Source organism: Mizuhopecten yessoensis, unplaced genomic scaffold (genome assembly GCF_002113885.1).
Source record: "Mizuhopecten yessoensis strain PY_sf001 unplaced genomic scaffold, ASM211388v2 scaffold716339, whole genome shotgun sequence".
NCBI classification, from domain to species: Eukaryota; Metazoa; Mollusca; class Bivalvia; order Pectinida; family Pectinidae; genus Mizuhopecten; species Mizuhopecten yessoensis.
In genome coordinates this window covers 219,198-240,862 of record NW_018480067.1, presented here as the reverse complement: position 1 = coordinate 240,862, position 21,665 = coordinate 219,198, and the positions used below count along the sequence as shown (strand labels likewise).

Genomic DNA, 21,665 nt, shown 5'->3' with positions numbered 1-21,665 from the left:
ATTTTTACCTATTCACCCCTGAAGACACAGTTTAAATCTTCCAATTCAAAGGTTGGAATTACTTCATAATTAAATTTGAGGGGTGAATGAGTAAAACCAGGATATTATTTTTTACGGAAAATTTAGGAGTTTTTTTAAAGATTTTGGTAGTGAATATTGGGCGATTGATTGATTGATTGATTGATCGATAGGTTTTACGTCCGCTTCACTACCGTGTATTTCGTTTATCCAGCAGACGAATATTGGGCGGAGTTGATGACATTTTTATACGTGTTGAATCAGAATTATTTTTTTGAGGACAATCCTGGAGTTTTTTTATGATTTTGGTTCTTGTAAGTGAAAAATGGGGAAGTTGATCGCATTATATTATGTGTTGAAACCTAGGAGTGAAAATAAAGGGGTTTGATCTAAGTTGTTAATTCTTAATATTAAAGAAAATAATTTGATCTATTGTAGATTCTAACTATAAAAATGCTAATTAGGGAATTATATCTACGATTCCTGGTAATGAAAATTTGGTAGTTTGTTGTAATATCAATTCTTGTCAGGGACAGTTTAACAGTTTGATCTATATATTGATTCTTGAGAGATATAACAAGGACATGAGGATCAGATTTATGGCGGGTTGTAGAATTGTTTGGAGGCATTTACAGATTTGTGCAGTTGAGTTTACGATGTTGACCTGCAGCAACAAGTAACATGTATTTCTAGATCACCCACTTCTCCGAACCTCCAGTTGGAACTTGAAATGATTTTTAAGTGCTGTACATGTATGGCCAATCTGTAGGCACTCCTTTGTCTCTGTCACCAGTTTTAAAAGCTAGATAACAAATCTGTCCCACAATGCTCCTTTGTTTAAAGATGCTCATGAATATTAAATTTTGTATATTGCAGATTTTATGAGGCTTTCAATGGGAACGGTTCTATAGTGAAGGCTCAGGAGCAAGGCTATGAACACAGAGTGAAGGTCCTCGTCCGTTACCTAGCAACGAGACTCAATCAACTACCGCAGATCGGGACAGAGGTCAAGGAACAGAGACAGGAAATTCGACACAAACTTTTGGGCATCTTGAAACACTTACCCATGAGGGATGAGGTAAGAAATTAGCTGTTTGTCTTCCTTATTTGTAATGTTTAGCTGACCTTTGTTAATGCACAAACTTTTGGGCATCTTGAAACACTTACCCATGAGGGATGAGGTAAGAAATTAGCTGTTTGTCTTCCTTCTTTGTAATGTTTAGCTGAACTTTGTTAATACACAAACTTTTGGGCATCTTGAAACACTTACCCATGAGGGATGAGGTAAGAAATTAGCTGTTTGTCTTCCTTCTTTGTAATGTTAAGCTGAACTTTGTTAATACACAAACTCCTCTTTGCAATTGCTGTGTGTGAAATGGAATCCTATGCTTTATAATGTCAAGTATTGGTTTACAGACATTAAAAATATCAAGGTTTCATCGATCACAAACAAAAGTTGATTTTTGGTGATTTATGGAAACAACTGTCCTATATTCCAATTAAAATAATATCTGTAAACAAATATTGATGAATATTTAATCTCAGATTTGTTTTAATTTGATCAAGCATTGAACACAGCTATATCCTCAATAATAGTATTGTGTACTGAATTATAAAACAGTTTATTGTCATATCCTCAATAATAGTATTGTGTACTGAATTATAAAACAGTTTATTGTCATATCCTCAATAATAGTATTGTGTAACGAATTATAATATAGTTTATTATAATATCCTCAATAATAGTATTGTGTACTGAGTTATAATATAGTTTATTGTCATATCCTCAATAATAGTATTGTGTACTGAATTATAATATAGTTTATTGTCATATCCTCAATAATAGTATTGTGTACTGAATTATAATATAGTTTATTGTCATATCCTCAATAATAGTATTGTGTACTGAATTATAATATAGTTTATTGTCATATCCTCAATAATAGTATTGTGTACTGAATTATAATATAGTTTATTGTAATATCCTCAATAATAGTATTGTGTACTGAATTATAATATAGTTTATTGTCATATCCTCAATAATAGTATTGTGTACTGAATTATAATATAGTTTATTGTAATATCCTCAATAATAGTATTGTGTACTGAATTATAATATAGTTTATTGTAATATCCTCAATAATAGTATTGTGTACTGAATTATAATATAGTTTATTGTAATATCCTCAATAATAGTATTGTGTACTGAATTATAATATAGTTTATTGTAATATCCTCAATAATAGTATTGTGTACTGAATTATAATATAGTTTATTGTAATATCCTCAATAATAGTATTGTGTACTGAATTATAATATAGTTTATTGTAAATATCCTCAATAATAGTATTGTGTACTGAGTTATAATATAGTTTATTGTGATATCCTCAATAATAGTATTGTGTACTGAATTATAATACAGTTTATTGTAAATATCCTCAATAATAGTATTGTGTACTGAGTTATAATATAGTTTATTGTAAATATCCTCAATAATAGTATTGTGTACTTAATTATAATATGGTTTATTGTAAATATCCTCAATAATGATATTCTATAATGTAATATAACAAAATCTTTAATAAAGATATGGTGTATTGCAAAAAAAAAATCTTATGGTATTCCTTAGAAAGTAATCACAATTAACAATTGTATGCCATGTATTGTTCTAAGATGGTGCCTGATTTCTTATTTCCAAGACAGATATTGGAAACGATAACATATGAGTATAGTGCTTTAGGTAAAGTACATTATCAAGCTAATATTTGTCTGTTGCCTTGGTTATAAACAATAAAAGTCACTTATTTGTCTGTTGCCATGGTTATAAACAATAAAAGTCACTTATTTGTCTGTTGCCATGGTTATAAACAATAAAAGTCACTTATTTGTCTGTTGCCATGGTTATGAACAATAAAAGTCACTTATTTGTCTGTTGCCATGGTTATAAACAATAAAAGTCATGTTTGCACATTTCACATGGTGTAAAGATAAAAAAAAAAAAAATGGAACCTGGAGCATAATCATTTTTCCGATAAAATACCGATTCTATTATTTTAAAGTGGTATATGGTACCGCCCACTTATTTGTCTGCGACTGTAAAAGACGAGTGATTGTTTTGTTAGTTACTCGCTATGATGTATAGCATTTTCACAAGTTTATGACGCATTGGATTTTAAAATTCTGAATTATTGATAAGTAGTTGAAACGCCATTCATCTAAAATGTAGAACCAGACTTCCAGAAGCACTGAATTCAGTTGTATCAGGTCTCTCTGGCTTAATGTGTACAAACAAGGTTTGATTTTGTCTGGTGATGTAGCTACAATGTGAATGTTTTTAAGTCTGAAAAATTGGTAAAATATTAAAAATCAGATTTCTCCCCTATCTCGTTTCGCTTCCAAAGGTTCACACTGTTGGATACATGTTTGTTCCATTATAATTTTATACTCACTTAGCTAGTCCATGTTTTTTGCTCCCCAGAATTCCTGTTACTTGCCTGAAAAAATAAGGTTAAGAACGGATAATAAATTCTATTTTTGAATATTTTTTATAGATTTATTTAGGATAATAACCTTTATTTTAACAGGGCTTCCTTGAAAATTGACCAAATAAGTTGAGGGTGTGCACAAAAACTGGAGTAGGTAGGGTTATTGGAAACTTTCTTGTTGGCCTTGTTCAGAATTGTGTACATTTGCCAGTCCTTAGTTGTCACTTTCAATAGTTCTGTACTTGCCCATATATAAATTTTACTTTTCTTATTTCTGTACTCAATCCAGCCCTTATTTGTCCATATTTATATTTCTGTTCTCTCTCCATTACTTATAATGCCCCTGTCTATGTTCCAGCTGGAGGTGATACAGACACTGCAGGCCCTAGCAGCCCTCACAGAAGTAGCCAGTGAGGTGAGTCTTTAATCTGTTCTAATTCCAGAGATGAATGACGAGGTGAAGGTCAAGGACTTCATTTCAGGAGCCACCCTCACTCATTAACTTTGTTGTTTATGATTCAGTTGTCCCCCCTTACTGAAAATAACACCTACGTTATCTCCCCCTTACTGATAATAACACCTAAGTTATCTCCCCCTTACTGAAAATAACACCTAAGTTATCTCCCCCTTACTAAAATAACACCTACGTTATCTCCCCGGTACTGAAAATAACACCAACATTATCTCCCCCTTACTGAAAATAACACCGAAGTTATCTCCCCCTTACTGAAAATAACACCTACGTTAATTCCCCCTTACTGAAAATAACACCTACGTTAATTCCCCCTTACTGAAAATAACACCAAAGTTATCTCCCCCTTACTGAAAATAACACATACATTATCTCCCCCTTACTGAAAATAACACCGAAGTTATCTCCCCCTTACTGAAAATAACACCTAAGTTATCTCCCCCTTACTGAAAATAACACCTAAATTATCTCCCCCTTACTGAAAATAGCACCGAAGTTATCTCCCCCTTACTGAAAATAACACCTACATTATCTCCCCCTTACTGAAAATAACACCTACATTAGCTCCCCCTTACTGAAAATAACACCTACATTATCTTCCCCTTACTGAAAATAACACCTAAGTTATCTCCCCCTTACTGAAAATAACACCGAAGTTACCTCCCCCTTACTGAAAATAACACCTAAGTTATCTCCCCCTTACTGAAAATAACACCTACGTTAATTCCCCCTTACTGAAAATAACACCAAAGTTATCTCCCTCTTACTGAAAATAACACCTACATTATCTTCCCCTTACTGAAAATAACACCGAAGTTATCTCCCCCTTACTGAAAATAACACATACGTTAATTCCCCCTTACTGAAAATAACACCTACGTAATCTCCCCCTTACTGAAAATAACACATACGTTAATTCCCCCTTACTGAAAATAACACCAAAGTTATCTCCATCTTACTGAAAATAACACCTACATTATCTCCCTCTTACTGAAAATAACACGTACATTATCTTCCCCTTACTGAAAATAACACCTAAGTTATCTCCCCCTTACTGAAAATAACACCTACGTCATCTCCCCCTTACTGAAAATAACACCTACGTTATCTCCCCCTTACTGAAAATAACACCTAAGTTATCTCCCCCTAACTGAAAATAACACATAAGTTTTCTCCCCCTTACTGAAAATAACTCCTATAATTCTGAGACAGTGTTATTAACACATCTAAATGCAGTCTTGTGGAAATTTCGAAGCAAACCATTTGTCAAAGATAAATAGATCATCAAAGATTGGGCTCTTTTGGAAAAAGGATAATTTGCCAATTAAGTAGCATACATGTGTAGCAGAACTGGACTAGGACAATTGTCAGCGATCATGAAGTTCAATCGGTAAAGCGTGTGTTTTAGAGGTCTGTTTGTTGCATTTCTCTTCCCTCTACATTTGATGCCTGTGACCAAACCATGTTCCAAGAACTGAGTGAATGCTTGGCAAGGGGCTACCCAAACCTGGGTTGTAGATAATTTTGTCTTCAAGGGGGCAAATACATTGAAAATATGAGAGAAGAATGTAGCAGAACTGGACTTGGTCCATCGTCAGCGACAAGGTAGCTTAATTGGTAGAGCATCTATCTACAGTTCCACGGGTCTGGGGTTTCGAACCCTGGTCTGTCTGTGCATTTTCTGCTCCAATTACATTTGTGTGTTATCTCACTTATTCATAACATGTAAGAGGAATACAAAGGATGAAAATCGTTTCAGTATTCTCATGAAAATTGTCAGTGATATATTTCAGGAAATAGGCCCTAGTGCTAGCTACCCTGACTGCAGCTCAGTATCTCAAATAAATTGGCCTTAAACAAACTTGTGTTCAATATTTAAAAAAATAATAAAAAAAATTGGGTTCCCATTACCCAGACTGTTTCTATCTCTCTTGAATTTGATCTGAGAGTTATATATGTGTCTGGACGTTTTTATTTGAAGTAGTTGAGGTCCTATCCTTGTACAGACACCTGTTATGCTTGATTGGACAATATATAGGTCAAAGTTGTTTAGTTATAGCTGCGTAATTTATAACGGTATATATGTAATTGTCTGACTTGACACCTTACAACCTGTCCTCCAGTACCAACATACAAACAGGACCACAGTGGCCTACAATACAATAAATCTATCACTTGACCGCGGAGTGATGCACAAATTCTGAAATAGAATGTACAGAGACGGGAGTCGTGGGGAAAATATACAGAGCTTTATCATCGCGATTGATACAACGGGAAATAATGTTACAGCATTACAGCTATTGGTCGGTATGTTTCACAATACATCTTTATGACTCAATTTCAATATGCTGTTGAAAATAAACTTGTTTCTTTATGACCTGGTTTGATGCAAATTAGGATGAAAATTGTCAGTGATATATTTCAGGAAATAGGCCCTAGAGCTAGCTACCCTGACTGCAGCTCAGTCTCTCAATTAAATTGGCCTTAAACGAGTATTTTATGTGCGCATCCATGTGGATTTATGTAAAGCGTACAAGAGTGGACTTTGCGTCTAGATTGCAATTTTAGGACGTAATAGCGCAGCCAAGACAGACGGCTGCTTAATGATGAAACCAAATTCTAGCTAAAACTTTGATGGCCACGAATATTTGTAATTACGTATTTGATTAGACAGAAAATTGATCCAAGACTGAAGAATTACTCCAAACGTGGAATTGAAATACTTTGTTTTTATGGTCGTATTAGAAAGATAAGACAGGGTATACTAAGGTATTTTAGTTGAGATTGGATTCCAGCCTGTGTTGATGATATTGAAAATCAATGCCTTGTTAAATTCATTACCCAAGGTACAGGATATTAATTTTAGAATGAGTAACAAACCCTTTAGTTAAATGTGTACCACTAATGAAAACTGGGGCTGTTCTTTTCTTCATTTAAATCTTTCTCTATAATAATACCTATAATTGAAGACCATTTATCTTTACGATGATCACTTGTCATTGGAAATCGTCTGTCTTCAGACTTTGTCAGTAGTGACCACCTGTCTTGTGTGGCAACCTTCTTAACTGACAAACTGTCTTGTGTAACCATTCTCTTCAGTAACACTTCATAAGGCCAAATAAAAATATAGCTGTGTTTCGTGTTTCTCAACCTATCATATTTTTTAATGCCGGCCCTAATACATCTTATTGGTTTTTCACAGTCACTGTTATGCATTTATTAGCCGTTTAATTGTTCAAAGTGTACATATGATTTGCTATGCATTTTAGTAGCCTTGGCTCCTGGTCAGTGTTAGAGTTTTATTTGAAAATTATAAGTAGCTAAGTAGCCATAGGCAATTGTGCTTCTGATATAGATTGGGATCTGTAGATAAGTGTGACCATCTGCAGACTAGGTTGGGGGAGTCCAGTAAGTAGGTGATGTCAGTGTTTTGTGCCTCCTGAAAATTAGTAACCATCCTGAGGAAAGACCCCCAGTGTCAAGATTTGACTATACCTATGCCATGATGGACTGTCACGATAGATCGCCTGTAATACACAGCCTCATTATATAGAAACCCTCCCTGTAATGAGTGATCACCTGTCTTTAGTGACCACTATTTCTGATCATCAGTTGTTATTAACAGATACGGAGTACCTAAATATTGTGGAAAGTCTAATGTAATGATACTCTAAAGTAATTGTGTGCTAATTGCTCGTCACATGATTCTGATTATGATTGGTCAGAAATAGAACATTCATCAGTCTCTGTTGTCCAATCCTCCAACACGCAGTCAGACATCACTGATAATATAACAGTAACATCGGCAGTAAAAACGCAGTCAGACATAACCTCGGCAGTAAAAACGCAGTCAGACACCACTGATAATATATCAGTAACATCGGCAGTAAAAACGCAATCAGACATCACTGATTATATAACAGTAACATCGGCAGTAAAAACACAGTCGGACATCACTGATAATATAACGTTAACATAGACAGTAAAAACGCAGTCGGACATCACTGTTATGTAACATCGGCAGTAAAAACGCAGTCGGACATCACTGATAATATAACGTTAACATCGACAGTAAAAACGCAGTCGGACATCACTGATAATATAACAGTAACATCGGCAGTAAAAACGCAGTCGGAAATCACTGATAATATAACATTAACATCGACACTAAAAACGCAGTCAGACATAACATCGGCAGTAAAAACGCAGTCGGAAATCACTGATAATATAACATTAACATCGACAGTAAAAACGCAGTCGGACATCACTGTTATGTAACATCGGCAGTAAAAACGCAGTCAGACATCACTGATAATATAACGGTAACATTGGCAGTAAAAACGCAGTCGGACATCACTGATAATATAACAGTAACATCGACCGTAAAAACGCAGTCGGACATCACTGATAATATAACAGTAACATCGGCAGTAAAAACGCAGCCCATTCAGGCGTTATTTGCTAGATATTTAATTAGAAATCATCTGTTAAGGAAATTATCCTGAGTTGGTTACAAATATAGGTGTAGAACTAGAGTTGAAATATATAGTTAATATAAAATAAAATGGATTATGTAGAATTTATACCAAAATAATATATCAGAATTACAAATATATAAGTAAAATGAGTAATAGATTATATAGGTAAAATGTTAAGACAAAATCATTTAGTTGTATAACATTTTACTGCAAAATAGCAACGGTTATGTTACAATTAATACCAGAATGATAAAGTCCTCACTACTATATTTAGATTAATGATATATATTAGGGTGTTTTATTGTTTGATCGACTTCCTGTTTCGTTTATACGATTAAACAATATGTATTAGTCAATATTAGCAAACAAACATTATCCAAACGGTATTTATAGAACGATCATTGATTGTCAGTTGTGTTTCGTTAATGACAATTAAGGCAGAGGACGATTAAGCCACAAAACGGATAAATTAACACGTGTATGACCTTGAGCAGGGTGAAATCTCAACACTGATCCAAGGTGATTTATTATTATGGCTATTTTGTATTACGGGTGTTTATGAGTTAATTGTTGGAGGCGTTATCCCTTATTTGATAATCAGCTGTGTATAATCAATGAGTGAGGCTATGTTTGCTGTAGTCCCAGCTACTAGTAACGTCACATCTGTTCTGCGTCAAGGTAACATGCCTTACTCGCCTACAGTTTCGAATGTTCTCCTGTCATACAATACAGCAAACATCTCCCTGTTTGGTTCGGTTCGGGAACACGTACTGAATTGATGATAGCAGATATTTTTAATTTTAAATTTTTATGGAATTGAAAAATGACATGTAATATTTCATAGAATTAAAAAATAGATCTCTCAACCAATACGAGTGTGTTTTATGTATTGCTTGTCGCAGTATTGAATGGATGATAAAGAAATCAGGATATTATGTATTTAATACGGCAATCTCTTATCTTTAGCTTACAGAAAAATGTCAACAGGAAGATTGACTCAATTCTAAATAAAGAGTAATGCTAGAATGTAGAACGTGCCAGCTGTTGTGTAATTCTGTCTCCCTCCCACGTTTACAAATATTCAAAAAATCATGTAATTGCATGGTGATTGGAACAAGTTTTTGTAAAAATAGGAAATAAAGCGATATCCTTGCCCTGGGTACTGAACTTGCTACTCTTTTGAAATTGAGGATGCATTAAGTACAGTTTAATCTGTTTAAATCATATTCTGTAGTATCTGAACCTTAAGTTTTTATAATTAAAACATTTTATTATTTTCTTATTTCACACATAAATATAGGATATTGATTATAATAAAACACCTTGAATTGACCATTTCTTCAAGTATGATTTTCTTCTGATGTAAAATGTAAGCTTTCAGGATAAAACCTGACATCGGTTTCCCTGGGCCATACTGGCTAAGGGAACATGATTCCGACTCCATTTCCCCTTTTTTTGATGATTTGACCAGCCCGGCTTGCGGAAGAGCTGAGTAATTGGCAGGCATAGCATGGATGGTGACAGCAAGCAGGAAGCAGGCTTTGTAGCCAACAGGCCAATTATTGGGATTGAAACGGCCCACAATGCGTTGCTTATAGGGTTGTACAGCGAAATCAAGGAAGGGAAATTCGGTTTGATTTCTCCGGCAATTTAATTGTCCTAGTGAGGCTGGAGTGTTGAGCTTATGGTGGTGACTGGCCAGTGAAACGACGCAAATGGAGGCCAGCTCCCTGCAATCAACGCCTTATCTCCACGACAGGCCCATCTGTATCACACAGGCGTTTGAGATGCTTGTCTGTTTCATTAACGTGTTTGTTTTATTGAATGAGAATCAATGTAACCATCATACAATTTTATGGATAGCTGTATGGATTATCATACTGGTGCCAGCATACTATCAAAGTGCACCTGTTCAAATTAATTTAACCGCATGCAGATATTTCCTTTTTCCCCCTCTATCAAATATTTCAAGGGAACATTAACAAAATACAAAGCGGTTGATTTGAAAAGTTTCCTGTATTTTATGTTTTAAGTCACAGCTAAATTAGTGTTGCAAATTTTGGTGAATTAGTGAATTGGACTAATAATGCTCATTAGAGGATATTATGTATTCCTTGTACAAAAAACTTGGAAGAATGATAATACACTCTTAATAGGTATTTCCTTTAATTAGTTAATTCCATAAACTTTCCATTATAAATCATAATTTGAAGTTGTCTTATCCATTACTGTAATATTGTAATATACATTTATTGGTAATTCTTCGGTAATTTTACATCAGGAAATTAACTAATTAAAGTAAATAAATACGTAGGTAATTATCTACCTGGAAGTAATCCGTTTTCAGTAAATCAAGGGTAGAATTTGTATCAATTTTGAATAACACTTAAAACTTTTTCCAGAATTTTCATGGTATTTAAAATGTCTTTAAGCATTAATTATTAATACTGCTTGGTTATCATGAAATCAACTCTAAATTTCTCTAAACAATAATAGAATTAAAGGATAAGATGTTGAGGAGATCTAACTCTCCTAATGTAGGACAATGTGGTGTCTTTCTAGGTAGACATAGGGAGGGATGAAGCAATCTTAACACCTAAGAAAGTTTCAATATCTTAATGAGATGTTCATGTTTCAAATCACATAGTGATTCATCCCTATGCTGAAGTACAAAATGGCATCAACAATTTCATTTACTAATAGCAGAAATGATGAAATTAGTTTAGAACCAGACAAATATAAATATTTTCTTGGTTTTAAAAATTAAAATGTTAACAGTGTTTTGATAAAGTTTTAAAGGCAACAGAATTGCCTTTATCATCTGGAAAGGTATAATGAAAATTTGCATATGCATTACCTTGCCTTAATAAATAATAATGATATTGCAAAAAATAAAGAAATTTGTTGAAGAAGTACAATTAAAGTAGTTCATTTTTTAGAAAAAAAATGCATTTGTTAATTTTAACTCATAAATAAGTATATTTCATCAGAGTTTTGATACTTAATGTAGCTGTATGTGCCATTAATTAATTAATTCACCCCTGAAAATTCATAACGAACTATTCCAACATTTGAGTTGGAAGAGTTCAAATGTGTCTCCAAGGGTGATCGATGAGTTAAATGATTAACCATATCCATATTCCCTGAAAGGTATTTTATGTGTGCCCTAGTAGTGTAGAACTTTTTGTAAAGAAGGTATACAATGTATGTCACAATGATGCAGTATATTTCCGTTAAAACATCCAGCTGTCGTAGTATGGAGATGTCCTCAAATAGCCTGACTGTGGACACTTACTCCCGGTTGTGAAGCCTTTTACGGGCCTAACTTGATTTGCCAAGTAAGTGGGTTATGGTCGACAAATTGGAACAAAGTGGACCCTGTCTGGATCCTAACCCTATTTTTCTCTCATAATAAATTACCCCTAAGTCATTTCTCCATTGTAAACTTCAATTTTTTGGTTTGAAAAAATATAACATTGATGTCTGACTCTCTGTATATTTGATATATTAAGGAAGTTACAAAAATATGTCCGACTTCTTGGAATTCTGGCTGCTGCACGGATGAGATGTTAAAGCATAATGAAATTTAAAAGGGAAAAAAAGATGAAAACACACCAGTGGAAGTGGAAGTAGATACATAGAGTGTCACAGGAAGTAGAGGTGAACACAAGCTTGGTGTCGGGAAGTGCAATGAACGTTTTAGAAACAGCAGCAGGATATCGTAAAAGTACACAATTTTCTACTACAACATACTTGCAAAAGTAAGACAAATGTTGTTTTACTCCTTGATGTCAAAAGATCAGACCACCGTTTATCAAACAAGTAAGACGAATGATTGATTAGTGATTTTAATACCCATACCAGGGAAGTTAGCTATCATTGGCAACAGGATTTGTCCAATACTAGCTCTGTGTTGGATATAGACCCCTTAGTAATGATCCGCTTTCCCCTGATCCAATCATTGAAGGGGACATAGATTTGGGTGTCCAGTGGACAGAGTCGAATCATATCTATCTGATTGCTATTAAATGGGAGATTGCAAGTACTTGAGTCGGATTGTGGCCAAGCTTGATTGATTCATGCCATGGTTGGAATCTCTACATGAGAAACATAGGACGACTCTTTCTTCCTAAAGAGCCATAAATCTTTGTTTTTACATAGTTGCCATGGGAACGCAGCATCTGTTAGGAAAGTCAACATCATAATACTCTGAACGAACGATTCACTGAGCCAGGATCCCCATCAAGGGCAACCAACTTTAAATGCCTGAGATGAGCCAAACTGACAGCAAGGGCCTTGGCGGACCAAGTCTGGTATTCCCGGAGTAGGACCGGGTAGATGGGACCTTATTGGTGGCAATTAGCTTAAACACAAAGTGTTCTTTCATCTTTTTTCCGGCTTATTGTCTGTCTGTGTTGAAATCCTCCAAAATTGCTTCTCTGCCATTACAAATATGGGCCTGCACCTATAGGTTTCTAAACTCATGATACCCTGAGAACTGCGGTAGAAACAATGCAAACAATTAAAATGACGATAATGAAGCAAGATTCTTTTGTTAATTGAATAGAAGTTTATTTGTTAGCCACTTCTTGAAACATGCAGGTCATGACTCATTTCATCTAAATTTATAATCTTCATCCACTTTTCACCAATAAAACTATGTGATGTAATTTCAACTAGAATATGTATTGCAGTCTTGCAACTGTCTCAGAAATGAAACTTCTATTAATCATCAATTGATTTGCAACCGTCAGTCTTGGTTGATGATAGTTTCCTTTTGTGATTGGTTGATTAAAGACTTTCCTAATTATGATTGGTTGATGAAAGACTTTCCTAATTATGATTGGTTGATGGTTAGACACTTTCCAGATTTTGATTGGTTAATGGAAAGACATCCCTTTGATTCCATACTATGATGGAGTTATGGAAAGATATTTCCCAAATTATGATTGGTTGATAGTAAGACTATGATTATGATTGGTTGACGGTTAGACACTTTCTATAACATAGCAATCAGCATATATTCTCTAAATTGAAACCCACATGGATTCCATATATTAATCATTTATTCCTTCATTAGAAAATAATAAGTAAATTATTTTTGGAAATATAATATTTGTATTCTAGACATCGTCTGATTTTATTTGTTTAAAAACAAGATTGTCACATGCGGTTCTGTTTTCACCATCAAGTTGATGCCAATGTAAATTATTAATTGTCAGTTTTGGTTGCTATGGAAACTTGTCATGGTACATTAAGTATACCAATATATTTCATCTCGTTATATATGCCATATGCCTATATTTAATTTCCATATAATAATTCTGTATGATAGGACGTGGCTTCGGGCACCTATCATGTTGAGGTGTATATATATAGCTTATCTGATTCGGTATCTATTTGTTGTAAGATGAATATTGTTGTGGTCTGTGGCACTGGCGGATTCCTGGACCTCGTTTTGCTGGATGCTGATGATATATGGGCATCGACAATCAACCTATGGTCTCCTATTGGCCCTACGTAACCTGAGCTCAGTCGAAACCGAAATAGTGGGAAAAAACACAGTATCATAATAACCAGTACAGCAGTGATTATTGGGAAACTGCCGCCCTAAACAAATTACATTTTGATATTACGGAGAGCAGTCATCCAGAAAATCATGTGTGGTCAAATGCATATAGCTCGCTGATGATATCAGAAATACAGGAGTAATCTCACTAAATTACAATCTGCTCCCCAAAACTCGAATCCATTATCCGCAACTTGGAGAGAAAAGCGTCTGTGAATTTGAACTATATCTCGGTGAAGTAAAAGACATTTCGGATCGTTGGATATTGATATTTTTTCAGAGATCTATAGCTATAGTCCCTATGCTTGTTAAACCCCATGTTAGGCACGGTGGTTCTGTTACGTGTGCACACACGTATATTGACAATACTGTTTTGTGTCGCCAAGGAATAAAATGCTCAGATGGTCCGGTAATGTACACTGTTGTCATGGAAACTCAAATTAAAACTGACATTTTGAATAAGAGCATGATTATGGTAAAAGTTTAATGTCGGCTTTATACAGAGCTAGCTGGGACCTGATAAAAAGCACCAGATATGCATTACCAGGATGATCGGAAAATACATTCACTGAAGGACTTCTGCCTACACAGACTGATGTACAGGGAAGGTGCAATTTGCCTGAATTGTCTAAGTATAATTCATGTTGAACTGGCACCATCCACTGGTAGCCGTAAAGATTCAGTCATTGAAATTCTTCTTTATAGTCTTATAATTGGGTGAATAAAAAACATTTTCCTAGATTACCAAAACATAATAATCACTAAAAAAACTGTTTCCTGCCTTGTTAGGATTTTGAAGTAATTTGATTACTACAGAGCAAATGTTTCACTGTATTGTGTGATGCAAGGGCTATTGTCTGTCTTGAGTAATAGCAACAAAAAATAAATCCTTTTACTCATTTTAAGTTGCCAAAATTACTCAAGATTAGGACTTTTTTTTGTTTTTCCGCTTCATGGACCCAACCTTATTAAAATATATCTGCCTCTCACCAAGGCGTTCGGATTTTGATTCCCCGATCGGACGTGAAAAGGAATGGGGTTACCCGGACGACCACGTGGGTTTCCTCGGGGTGCTCGGTTTCCTCCCACATCAAGACCCCCCCCGGTCGCTAACATCCGGACAAACAAGAATGAATTAATAGAAGTTGAAAATGAATAAAGTTTATATAATGTAACAATCTGAAGTGCAGAGTTGGAATCATGCAGGTCTAGCCCTGTTGAGTAGTTGTGGTCAGAACACTGTTGTTGATTATATTTTTTTGTTTATTTCATCTTTGATTATTTTTCCTAAAAGTTCTATAAGGTATATTGTCTTTTCAGAAATGATTTATGAAAACTATGGTCATGCAGGAAAAAAACAGTTTCCAATCCCTGGTTTTTGTTTTTGGTAGTGGTACGGGGATTCTTAAAGAGTTATATTATTAAAATATCGAAAAGCTATGGTCAAAATTGAAGAAAAATAATTGTTTCCGATGAAATGGTATATGTTGGTTTTTTTGCATTGACAAGGATTTGCAATGACTATTGAATTTAATCGTTGTTTTCACATTTTGATCAAAATGTCAAATTGTCAATTTCAGTTTAGTAGAAAATTAACAAATGTGAACTAGACACGCTGATGCTCACTAAAATAAATGTAAAGGCAGTTTAGTTGGAGTTAATGTTGATACAAAACTTTAACATCTGCCATGTTTGAGATAACAGATTTCAGAAAAAATGAATTTGCTGATAGAACTCGGCAGTTCAAACGTGATGCTAGATATAACTGGCGGGTTGACAAATAAAAATCGACTTTCGTTTTCATAAAAATGTACATAACATCTTTTGTTGTTTACCAAAATAAAATAAAATCGGCATATAATGTTTTTCTTAAAGATTAACTCATTTAAAAGCTGGGCCCAGTTGTTCAAAAGGTTATTATAGCTTAATCAGTGATTAGCACAAATTTCAAATTTGTGTTTATATAAAATGTAACCATTGAAATTATAGTTACAACTTTTCAGATATAAAATATTTACATACAAAATTGTGAGATTTTTCCTTATTTATTAACGAATTTATTAAAGGTTGAAAAATATCGTTAAACAATGATTAAGCTAACCACCTTTTGAACAGCCGGGCCCAGGTCTTTGACCTCAAAGCGTTGATGTATAGGATAACCATTGATTGGGGGACCAAAGCAGGAGGAGAAAAAAGGCGGCGTTAGGTGACTTAAAAATGTTGCTTGTGGCGGTCATGATTCGTCACTGCAGTTAGCAAACTCAACGAATATTGCACAGAACAATTATTTGTTTTTGACAAGCACTGCGTCGAGGTTGAATTCTCAAAACAATGTTGACTTTACCTTAAATATCATGACAAAAGTTAACAGTGATTGAAGTTTTCACAAAGTAGTTAATTTATTGGGATATTGAAGATTTTGAGGATATGTTATATTTTAGAATTCAAAAATGTTGATCTTACAATGTTGATCTGCTTACTATTATAAAATCCACCTCCTCATAGAAAAACTTCAATGGTAACATTTGCTAAGCCAATGGTTTACCAAATACTAGTCTTTGTGTTAATGGTCTAGTATGGACTGTGTTAACTTTGTCCTGCAGACTGTTTAGTTGGTGTTATATAGTGTGGACTACTTTCTTCTGCTAATGGACTCCTTTTTAATTGTGTATGTGCCAGTTCCTTAATGTGAAAAAACACACGTTTTAGAAAATCCTCGGCAGCTATCATGAAGGAACCAATCAATAAATCAAAATATTCAGAACAATTTAGTGATTGCACAAGACAAGATTGATGACGGTGCAAAAATACTCAAACAAGACATCTCGTAGAATTTGTGAAGTCGGCAATTTGTGTTTTAAATGTTTTAAATTACATGCAGCATTGCGGGTATAAAGTGGAGAACAATTGTGTCTTATTAAGTCCTTGATTTATAAAAAGTTGTAAGTTACTAGGAAAAATGCAATCATTCGAGATGTGGCAATGCGATCATGCAGTGCATTAATCACACAGATAATGTTTAAATAATGCAACGCTGTGGGTAAACAAATCATATTTTTATTAAAAAAAAAAAAAAAAAAATCTTAAAAGGCTATATAATACCAGGAGAAATGAAACCCACTGTAAGTCAATGGCGGATCAGTTACGGCCTGATGTAACCTTGGTACCCATGTGCAGCCCGTCTGATCCAACTTGTGTGTGTGCGACTGGGCAGTTAAAAATGCAAACATCTTTGTATTGTTGCCATTTAAGGATGTAACTTTCACATTTTATGAAGGAAATGACATCTACACATCTGACAGAAGCTTTAGTATGGTCTCCTGACCTACTTGTGGATGCCAACCACGTCTAACAATTAGCCCTGACATAACAAGTTTGATACATTACAATACCCTGGTGTCCTGACAGTGGTTTGTTACATGATATGTATGCTTTATCTATCTCCTACCCACAATGCACCAGTCACAAGGCTAGCGTCATCAGTCGATCTTAACATCGGAAGTTTAGTCATCTTGCTTAAGGTAATCAACTTTAAGTTTGAATTTTACTTATTTCTTTCAGTATTCAAAAAAGTGTGTTAATTTAAAGTCATTTTCATTTACCTTTTGTTTGAAATGACTACTTTTGCTTTGAGGATACATGTTTTAAAAAGAAAAGACGAAAATTTAAAGAGCCAACAGTGCGTCTAACAAGGACGGGTCCGGGTCGTGACTGGGTACGTACATACCTGAATTAGAAGGGAGTATTAGGTGCAGGTTTGTAGTGTAGACATATAGAGAGCAGTGTGCAGTCATACATTTCTACTGAGAACCCTACAGAAATGGATCCAACAGTTTCATCAATCTAATAGAAGAAGTTTGAAGTTACAGTGGGATCAGTCTCAGGGTTTTTGTGTCAACAAAGATTATCTTTTGCACATGTACAGGTAACCTTTTTTATGACTTTCACCATTATGTTCTTTTTTATCTTTTCATTTTTCAAGGGAAATATTTCAGTAAGATGTTGTATACACAGCATTTACCACAACTTTTGTCATAAATTCCACAATGTTTTTATTTTTTATTGTTGATCAATTAAGTTCATTCAAACTTGTTTTATTGATATTGAACAGTCAAAGGAATTGGGCACAACTTCTGGTAACTTATTAGGCTCTCTCCCAAAATCAGAATTAGTTACTTATATAAAACAAAAAAAACACAAGGTTTTGAAACCACTTTGGGTGATGCTTGTTTACAACCTTGATTGAACCTAATACTTAACTAACAAGGTTCCTAAACCACCTTTGTTTATACCCAAATTTTATGCTTATATTAAAAAAACAAATGTATGTGTGCAAAACCATTTATGAATCATAAAATGATTTATTCAATGATAAGTTCTTTTATTTGATCAAAAACAATATAACAATGATTTGCTGAATAACACCCTATGTGAATCATCATGCATATGCTTAGGATTTTTTTTTTTTTAAACTTGAAATAAGAATATACTGTTATGAGCATTCTGCCCTATTGAACCTGATCCCTTTATTGCCTCTCTAGGGCACTATTAAGTGTTCAGGGATCAAAAGGATTTGCACAATGGCAGGTAATTGTACCCGACAGGGGAATGCCTTTAACGGCCCCTGTGTTCCTGTAAACAGGAATCCGGGTGATGGGAGGAGGGTAGCGGAACAAGAATCCACCCCATAATAACCTGGCTGATGAATAAACTTTGGGTATGTTTAGAGCCGAGGGACGCGGATTTGAATTCTAAAATAATCGTACAAAGGCTGTGTCTGCCTCAGTGAGCAATAACGTATGAGAAATCAGATATTTGCATAGGGATTTTACAATACAATACTTCTAATGGGTCATTCAATTGTAATTCTTTAATTCGTGTTTTAATATTTTATTTTCCGTTATAAGAACTATTTCAACCAAAGTAGATCATGGGATTCTTTATGTATGAAAACATACAAATATTTTGTTCTATTGTGAGAATGTATGCATGTAAAATACTTTTTTTCTTTTCAAAAGATAACTTTAACTTATAATAGTCACGCAGCACTTCAGAGTTCATTGAGTGAAAAAATATCGGGTTTTGGTCATGTGATAAATAGAATTTTTTTCTTGACACTATAAAAGCGTTGACATTTATTTTTCTGACGAATTAAAATCAAATTATCTGCCAATTTTCTTTACGCAAGAATTGCAGCTAATGATGTAGAAAACCCGATTAGACTCCAATAGCTTAGAAAGTGAAGGAAAATGTCTTTTAGCATGAACAAGTACCCTTCAATTACCCCCCATTCCTCACCCCTACCCATAATGTATCAATGTATAGTGCTGTACACTGAATTACAAATGTGACCATTTCCATATTGTGGACAAGCGTCATTAGGGGGACATGCAGTGACCATCACCACGTCTCACTGCTGTCAAAGATACGTTTAAAAAGGACTTACAAATGATTGACATTGATGTACCAGCCTGGGACAGATTCATGGGAGTTCTGTAATTGTTATCTGATAATGTTCTGATAACATTTAGATAATTCCTTAAGCGTGTGACAGTGGTTGGGCTTGTCTGATTAGCTGATCATTATTTATCTTTACCAACTATTGTCTGCATTCGGATATTTGTCACCATTAATTACTAAATCAGTATATCGGTCTAGCCTATTTCATCATACACGGATCCCAAGTATATGTATAGGACGGATCCCGAGTATATGTATAGGACGGTTTGGTGTACAGCCCTTGCAAACCTGTCTTTATTGTCCGTTTGGGAGTATGACAGGTATGTTTGAACACTGGTTTACTGTTGGCTGGAACAATTAATTTTATTGTGGGAAAGTTATTGATGACGCCATTCAATTAGTGAAATAGTTGTTACTCCGTGTTGAATTGTTGCTCTAAATGATACACAACCTGTTCAGATTATTTAAACAATTTTTGTTCAACCATTCAATAAAGAATTTTGTATAATAGTTTACATATATATACTGTGAAACCTGTCAAAATCGACACCCTGCAAGGGGGATATAACAAAATAGTCAGATAACACAGGCGGGTGGGACATACAGATACTTTTCTTATAAAATGGGATTTAGGCGTTAGGTTGGAAAAGGCTGAATGTCTCAATACTCCAGGGTTAGATTACAGTATTATGTTGGAAATGGCTGAATGTCTCAATACTCCAGGGTTAGATTACAGTATTATGTTGAAATACAAAGAATGTTGGAATACTTGAGTCAGTTTAGACAGGCTTCAAGAGTCAGATTAGACAGGCGTCAAGAAAAATCAAGAGAAATACTGAAGTGTCAACAAAACAATAATTGGAACTCAAACGTCGATACAACTTGGGCAAAACATGTACAAAGGAAAGATTTACTTGAAACTGTAGCAGGGTACAATATGGATATTTATAAATTTCGAAAAACTTATTTTATATTCTTTATGTTGACAACTCATTAAATGGCTTTATAATTGGTAGTATTCAAATTTTAACCGAGATATATTAAACAAATTTGAAATATGCTAACAATTCTAATAAATCTAAATGCAAAATTATCGTTTTAAACATTTTTAAAAAATAGTTCAACGCTCAATATTCTTCAGCTTCTGTTCTCTTCAATTTTTAAAAGTATACTTCAATTTAATATGTACATATAAATCTGGTCCTTTCAATCTTTGATGATTTGTAAAACTTGTTTGCATGATGATTACAAATCTTTCATTTAAACTCATAATATGATATTGGCTAATAATTCAATACTTTTTACAGTTTCTTTGGTAGATATATACCGCAATATTTGAAATGATTAAAAATGTTTATTTAAAAAAATAAAATTTGTTCAACTCAAAAAACAAAAACATTTGTATTAAAACACATTTTTGATTTACTAAGTAAGATTTGTAACAAAGAAAATCAAAATTTAAAAAATCTTGTTATTATATTTTTTTTTATCAAAATTAAACATTTGAAATATGCAATAGAATTTGTATTAATTTGCATATGTCCTATGGACATAACACAACAGTTTCAGAATGTCGGTTATGTTATTTCAACACAAGGCAGATGCTAGAATAAAGATAAAACCACACACATCATGTGAGTTCAACCAAACTACAATTTCTGAGCATAATCTATATCGATTCTACTGGATGTTATTTGCATCAAAACACTCGCAACACTTTGATGTTGAATCCTGAACAAGTAATACAGAGACCAATGGAAATGATATTTTATCTCTCTATCATAATGTTTTAATAGGATTCACCAATTTGACTTATTTTGAACTTGTAGCGTTTCCAGTTGATACATTTTTATACCCTCCTGAATGATGCCATTGAATGAATTGGGGGCAAGTTTCAACAGGCATATCTCACCCCCTCTGAGCAACAATAAGCCGTTTGACATAAAACATCAATATCTTGCATGCGTTTATATTAGAATAGTGTGAACATTTCGGTTTCGTCAATACTCCGTTATTAAATCTTTCTTATCACGCAGTACAGGCTACCCAGCTTGGCGTGATTGGAAAACCTAGCAGCATGACCTGTGCGTGGTGTAGTCATATAACACACTTTTTGCCTCTAATTAGGGACGGAAGCAGATGATGGGATCTGATTGTTAAGTAATTTCGGGCTTTTTAGAGGA

General features: G+C 34.2%; 1 protein-coding gene across 4 annotated transcripts in view; it reads left to right on the top strand.

Moving 5' to 3' along the window:
* The window catches only part of LOC110443309, a 365,314-nt gene that overhangs the window by 267,884 nt on the left and 75,765 nt on the right, over positions 1-21,665 (top strand). For all 4 annotated transcript variants that reach the window (XM_021487458.1, XM_021487457.1, XM_021487459.1 and 1 more), the window contains 2 exons: positions 895-1,096; positions 3,862-3,918. In XM_021487458.1, the coding sequence (XP_021343133.1) occupies positions 895-1,096; positions 3,862-3,918 (259 nt within the window). The remainder of the gene's footprint in view (positions 1-894; positions 1,097-3,861; positions 3,919-21,665) is intronic.